The sequence below is a fragment of the Cornus florida genome, unplaced genomic scaffold (genome assembly GCF_030987335.1).
Source record: "Cornus florida cultivar Cherokee Brave unplaced genomic scaffold, ASM3098733v1 CherokeeBrave_3.0.0_Hap2_Chr07, whole genome shotgun sequence".
Taxonomy (NCBI): Eukaryota; Viridiplantae; Streptophyta; class Magnoliopsida; order Cornales; family Cornaceae; genus Cornus; species Cornus florida.
The window spans coordinates 16,017,967-16,024,768 of NW_026775577.1; the positions used below are offsets into that span (position 1 = coordinate 16,017,967).

Consider the following 6,802-nt stretch of genomic DNA (forward strand, 5'->3'; position numbering starts at 1 on the left):
CTTCCTTTGTAGTCAAACCAGAATCAATCCTGTCCTTCCTCATTCGCCTATCCATTTCTTGCATTCTTCTTCACTTTCTCTCTCCTCTCTCTCTTTCTCTCTCTATATTTACACACAAATATATCACAAATTCGTTGCATCATTCATTCATTCAATTACTGTGAACTCTTCCAATGGCAGCACCTGTGGTAGACGCAGAGTACCTCAAGGAAATCGAGAAGGCTCGTCGTGATCTTCGTGCTATCGTCTCCAGCAATAATTGCGCTCCTATCATCCTTCGTTTGGCGTAAGTACTCATGCACTCACCCTCTTTTTCAATTTGAAAATTAGACTTAGGTGGTATGATTATATATATATATATATATTCAACATAGACTCGATGATGCACATATTAAAAAGAAATAAACAGTTTCAGGTGACTGACCGGAGGCTTAGATGATGTTACTTGTTGCAGGTGGCATGATGCAGGAACTTATGATGCTGCAACAAAGACAGGAGGACCTAATGGTTCGATCAGGAACGAGGAAGAGAAAAATCACACCTCAAATAAGGGTCTATCAAAAGCAATTGATTTTTGCGGTGAACTTTTCTCAATGCAATTCAGAAATCAATGATGTAGTTAGTTTAATTTATATATATATATATATATATATATATATATATATATATATATATATATTATAGAAGTTGAAAAACTGACCTTCTTCTAATTGTTTTGGTATTGATATTAGAACCAGTGAAGGCTAAACATCCAAAAATCACATATGCTGACCTTTATCAGGTAAATTACATCCGAAGAAACATTTTTTTTTTTTTTTTTTGGAAATCCACCCTTCGAACTACTTATTCTTTGGACTCGTTACTGCAAAGTAAACTTCATATATGTACAATCACGAACAAACTACAAAATCTTCCTGCTAGAACATATCACTTCTTACTGGACAAAGGGTCCATTTTGTTAGATTGAATTTTTATGTATATATATGAATACAAGGGATAGCTATTAAGACCATTATATTACCATATGCTTATGTAAAATGATTTTTTTATGAAGATTTAGGTTGGAGCAATACATAATAAAAGTTATAATTGGATTTGCAGCTTGCTGGTGTTGTTGCGGTTGAGGTCACTGGTGGACCCACCATTGACTTTGTTCCAGGAAGAAAGGTATGTTTGTAGGGAAGCTAGGGTTTTAATCATTGAATTACTCTTCTCCATTAACTTCCTCCTCCTCTCAATCAGGATTCCATGGATTCTCCCAAAGAAGGGCGCCTTCCAGATGCTAAACAAGGTTGGTCCACTAACCAAGAACTGAGTTTTAGGGCCTCCCCCCATGGATTGAATCCGTATGTGATTCAAACCGTTTTGATTCGACACCTACGAATCACGAACGGTAAAGAAAGAATAATTTAATTTTATAACTGCAAGTGAAAAGAATGTTTTTTTGTTTTGAACCCGTGATAGAACAATCTTACCATTATATCAAGACTCGGCCTCATTTGTAGTTCCACAAACTACAAAATCCTTATTTTCTTTTCTTGCAGGGGCTTCACATCTAAGGGACATCTTCTATCGGATGGGTATGTCTAACAAAGACATTGTAGCACTATCTGGAGGCCACACATTGGTATGTATCTCCAACTATGAATAAACAGTTCTTTAGTGTTGATAAGTGTATATTTAATTAATTACCGGAAGGGAAAAAAGAAAAGAAAAAGTTTACATTTAATCATAGTCAATTTTATTGTAGGGAAGGGCACACAAAGATAGATCAGGCTTCGAAGGTCCTTGGACACAGGACCCTTTAAAGTTTGATAACTCATACTTTGTGTAAGATTTCCCAAAGAACTCAACTACTTATTTTTCTCTTTTATTATTATGAATTGGAATAAAATGTCATAATACATAGCGTTTAATTATGTATTTATGACTAATTAGGGAGCTTATGAAAGGAGATACGGAGGGGCTATTGAAACTTCCCACAGACAAGGCTTTATTAGCGGATCCTGATTTCCGTCGCTATGTTGAACTTTATGCAAAGGTATTATGGTCCTCTATTATGCATAATTTTTTTTTTTTTTTTTAAACGATGGTGGTGCCAGACCTCTTAGAGCAATCATAATTTATCACCAGATACATGCAGTCCCCGTCCCACGTGCATCTGGAAATTACCGGAATCTATCTAGCCAATGCGTGTAGGGCTGAACAACTAATTATTTTGTGGCAGGATGAGGAAGCATTCTTTAGAGACTATGCAGCATCACACAAGAAACTTTCAGAGCTAGGGTTTACTCCGCCACGTACTTCGTGCTTCAAGCTAGGTGTAAAGAACCGTACAATACTGGCCCAAAGTGCTGCGGTGGTAGCTGTTGCCTTAGCTGTTGTGATCCTGAGTTACTTCTATGAATTTAACAGAAGATTCAAATAAAGAGGACAACACAGAAATTCACACATTTACGCAAAACAAACTTCAAATAGAAATCGCAACAACAATGCCCAGAAGTCCTGATTTAATTTGTTTATATATGTAAACAGACTGGTGGCCATAGAGGCTGTAGGTAGATGCAATTGAACTTCCCTTCCTAATATTCAACATGACCTCCCTATATAAATATCCCCTATATATATATATATATATTGCAATTTGCTGTTCTTGTACATGTGCAGTTGTTCCTGATTTCATTGATTCCAGTTATGGAATACAGTCAAATTTTCAGTTCTCCTAATCTAATGGGGTTGACTTACTGATAGACCTTATTGTCTCAATTCATAATCTTGTTTTCAGCTCCTATTATGCATCTGCCATCAGTAATTCAACACTTCTCGTGCTTTGAAGATGACAATACGATTATAGGAGTCCAAACAGTGTGGTCTGACAAGTATAAGAACTAATAATCATATTGAATACCTGTAATTGAACAACATTTGAGCTTCCACCACTCACTTTGCAACGTTTTCGTGTTCTGTGTACCAAAATATTCTCGAGTAAAATATGTAGAACAAGAACAATGAGATGAGAACTAGAACTAGAACTGTGTATTATAGATTTAATAACCCATACTAAACATTCTGGAATTGGAATTGGAAAAAGAAAAAAAGGTATACACAATCTGCAATGGCACATTGCACGAATCTACTGTAAGACCGACCATTTGAATAGGGTTTAAAATTGAAAGCACCAAGTATAGAAAACAAGAACAACTATGGTAGTTTGCAAATTACTCAGTGACATATATACTAAAACCAGGCTTCAGACTATGGCATTTGATAACTCTCTGCTTTGTCAAAGTCTTGCTGTCCCGAGCTTGATGACTCACCCATTGCAACAGGAGAAGCAGCTACTGTTTGGGATGACCTCCTCTTAAGAGAAGTTGGCATTCCAGAGATCTCCTGCAGAATGTTCAAGAAGCAAGAGTCAAGAGAGTACCAAAACAAGAAGAACAATGTTAAATTCCCCGAGTGATCAAACCAAATAGGTTAGACGTCTAATTAAGAGTTACAATGCTTATTGCATTTAAAATGTCAAAGCGGATTCTTACTTGAGATACCACATGACAAGAATTACATTCACATGGTTTTTATTTTTTATTTTTTATTTTTTTTATTTTTTACTTTTACCTTGCCAAGAAATACACCACACCCCTACTTACCCATACGGGAACTTAAACCCTCAACCTTCTACTTTGGAAGGTGAGGACGTACCTTGGTTTATGCTTTTGTTCTTGTAACAGAAGTCAAACAAGCATTAAGTAACATGGCTAACATGTCTCCATGGATTTCATTGATTATGTGATTTGTCGACCAGCCTAAGTCCAGTAGATGAACCCCAAGAAAGTTCATATTATAACTTTTTTTTTTGATAAGTAAGATAGTTCATATCATAACTTGCATGGAAACCTGTCAAAATGGCAACCAAGTTTGTTATGCTAGAATTCTCTCTCTATCAGATAATTTATCTAAATACATATAACTTTGGTCATTAAACACAAACCCACCCCATATTGTTACCTACTGCCAACCTCCTTGGTCATTGCTGCAATCCAAATCACTAATAAAGGAAAAACTTTGACAATTTTTTCTATGAATAGAACCAAAAAGAAAAATAAACATATAATTCCTAATCTTGTTAAAGAGAAAATTTAGCAGGAATATCCATAATACCTTCATCAAATGCAACCTCAAGTCACAAGGTCGAACTTGATTTCCAATACATGCCATCACAAATTTTGAATAGTGAAACAAAACATCAGCAGCAGCTTGTTTCCTTTCTCCAGTCTGCAGTTTCATTTTACTATTTATTATTAGAATGATGACAAAGACCCACAATACCAAGGAATTAGGTAAATTTTCTTACAATGGCGAAGCACTTACTCAAACCTGTCCAATACCAGTTAACACTTCCCGGTATATTAAATTTAATACCATGCAGAAGTATGAAGTTTAGAAGTGAAAAGTAATATTTCTTATATCATATAACATTTCAAATTTATAATGGCCAGTGTCCAAAGTGGATGACATATGCAATTCATTGTTTGAAAAGAAAAGGCCAAAAGTGCTGGCATCAAAGATAAAAAGAGAAGGAACTGCATGTGAGGAACACAAACTCAGAGAGCACATTAACAATTTACCATGCGCACACACGATGATATCTATTAAAATCCATAGACATATGCGCATAATCTCAGAGAGCACATTAACAATTTACCATGCACACACACGATGATATCTATTAAATTTCGTAGACATATATGCATAATCACAAATATATGACCTAAAAGCAAACAACTATCAAAGGTAATTTTCCCTTCCTGAATATGGTATAATCAAAGAAAACACATACACTCTCAAACAAATCCTAATTAAAATCTTCCCATTCGACCAACTAAACATGTTTTCCATTTCCTTCTTTTCTTTTTCCTAGGTAAAAGTTGTCCTACATTAAAAGTTCCCTAGCAGAAAGGGTAGGACTTTCTCCTTTTCATAGACATACTATGTTTTCTGCTTAAACCATTAACAGCTTTTCTAATTCAAAGTTCTAAATTATCAGGGAAATGGTTGTATTTCCTGCAGTAACTAGTATAAGGAAAAACTTAAACTCCAGAAATATGGTTAGGTATTATACAGAAGGGTGTGAAGAACTTTAAGAAGTTGATAACAAAGCATAGTGATGACCATGCTGGATAAGTTGCCGGATGAAACTGTCTAATTCCATACCTGAGACACTCAAATTTAGCAAAATACAAGAATTACACCACTCCACCAAAATGAAGAACACACGAATTGATAAATTATACTGGACAAACTTCTTGTATATGTGGATTATCAACTATTTTATCAGTGTTCATGTCACACAGTGCGACAAGACCCGTAAAGCTTGAAAACTTAGACTAGTCACCAGGAGAAATTGTGGGCCCAAGCCGCCCAAGGAGGGAAGGCAAAGAGTTATCTGAAACTATTGGTGCTTTTGCTTCTACAGAAAAACCAGCTTCAGGTGTATTTCACCCCTATGAGCAACATCAATTTGATGACATTAATTTGACAAGCAACCAACAATAGCAGACAATCAACAGAAATGCAAGATAAATGTGGTGCAAACCCTCAAGGGAATGAGAAAAAGGAAAGAATATAAAAATTAAAAGCTTATGTATCACATTGTTATGGTTTTCATGTAGTGTACTGCAACTAAATAAAACGATGATATTAAGCACATTCGAGTGGAACTTTTGTAACAGACAATGGGAATCCAAAGGTTCAGAACTATTAACAACCAAACAGAGCTATTAATAAAAAGAATACGATATCACTAATTGCATGGAATATAGGACTTCCAAACATTATAGTTGAATTTAACTCCAAAATACACTCATCCCTATATAGCTAACGTGGAGGATTTTCAAGTGTTCCTCAGAAATCCATGGGACTGCAATCACCAATACACCCTAAGGGAGGGAAAGAAGTGTGCAGATTAGTTGGCAAGTGATGCTCACTCCATTTCCGAAAAACAACACATTTGGCAAATTCAACATCAATATGACAAACATTTCTCTCTCTCTCTAAGGATGAAGACTTGCTGAGCTGCAGTCCCCGCGGAATCACAACAAAATTCCAAACTTTATACCCTCAAACTTTATGCATCCAGACGAAAAAATCGACATTACAGTAGTAACAAAGGTTATCATATGTAGTATCAAATTACGCCAAGAAATCTACAAAAAAACATTATAGCTACAAGATGACATAAAAGACCAATGTGCTAAAAAAAAAACCCATAATTAATTAGAAAAAGTTTTCCCACACACTGCGGACATTTAAAGTATTGTCAATTGTTTCGAATATCACCAAACTGCCTATAATCATTAACAACATCTAGGATTATATTCACAGACACACAGAGTAGACTCCAAATTTATTTTATGGGTTTCAATATATACAACAATTGAAAATGTTAAGAAGGTTTAGAATCAAATCCCATAGCGGATACTATATGATTTTGTCATTAGGGTTGTTGACAAACAAGTTGGGGGTGTTTATAGGGTTTGATTTTAAGAGAACTGAAAGAGAGAAAAGGAGGGTTGATTTAAAACGTAGTTTCTTGGGGGTTTGGATTGAATTTAACAACAACAACAATATAAATATATATATATATAAATAAGGAAGGGAATTTCCAGATTGCAAAAGTAAGTTGTGTGTATTACCTCGTAATCTTCTTTCATGGTGGGATGCGGAAACCCGGACGGTTCTGGTCCAACACCAAATCTCACCATCGTGTATCGAATAAACGAGTAGGTCTCTGTCTTCGGTG

General features: G+C 35.4%; 2 protein-coding genes across 2 annotated transcripts; one reads left to right on the forward strand and one right to left on the reverse strand.

Annotated features, from left to right (window-relative positions):
* On the forward strand, positions 1-2,726 carry LOC132266569 (L-ascorbate peroxidase 3-like). Its single transcript, XM_059767476.1, has 9 exons — positions 1-286; positions 455-579; positions 732-781; positions 1,102-1,167; positions 1,243-1,291; positions 1,545-1,627; positions 1,751-1,830; positions 1,939-2,041; positions 2,228-2,726. The coding sequence occupies exons 1-9, from the start codon at positions 174-176 to the stop codon at positions 2,426-2,428; spliced, it is 870 nt and encodes a 289-aa protein (XP_059623459.1). The 5' UTR covers positions 1-173; the 3' UTR covers positions 2,429-2,726.
* A 283-nt stretch (positions 2,727-3,009) lies between these two features.
* On the reverse strand, positions 3,010-6,802 carry LOC132266570 (uncharacterized). The gene is made up of 3 exons (XM_059767478.1): positions 6,696-6,802; positions 4,162-4,275; positions 3,010-3,390 (listed from the first exon to the last, which is right to left on the reverse strand). The coding sequence occupies exons 1-3, from the start codon at positions 6,762-6,764 to the stop codon at positions 3,256-3,258; spliced, it is 318 nt and encodes a 105-aa protein (XP_059623461.1). The 5' UTR covers positions 6,765-6,802; the 3' UTR covers positions 3,010-3,255.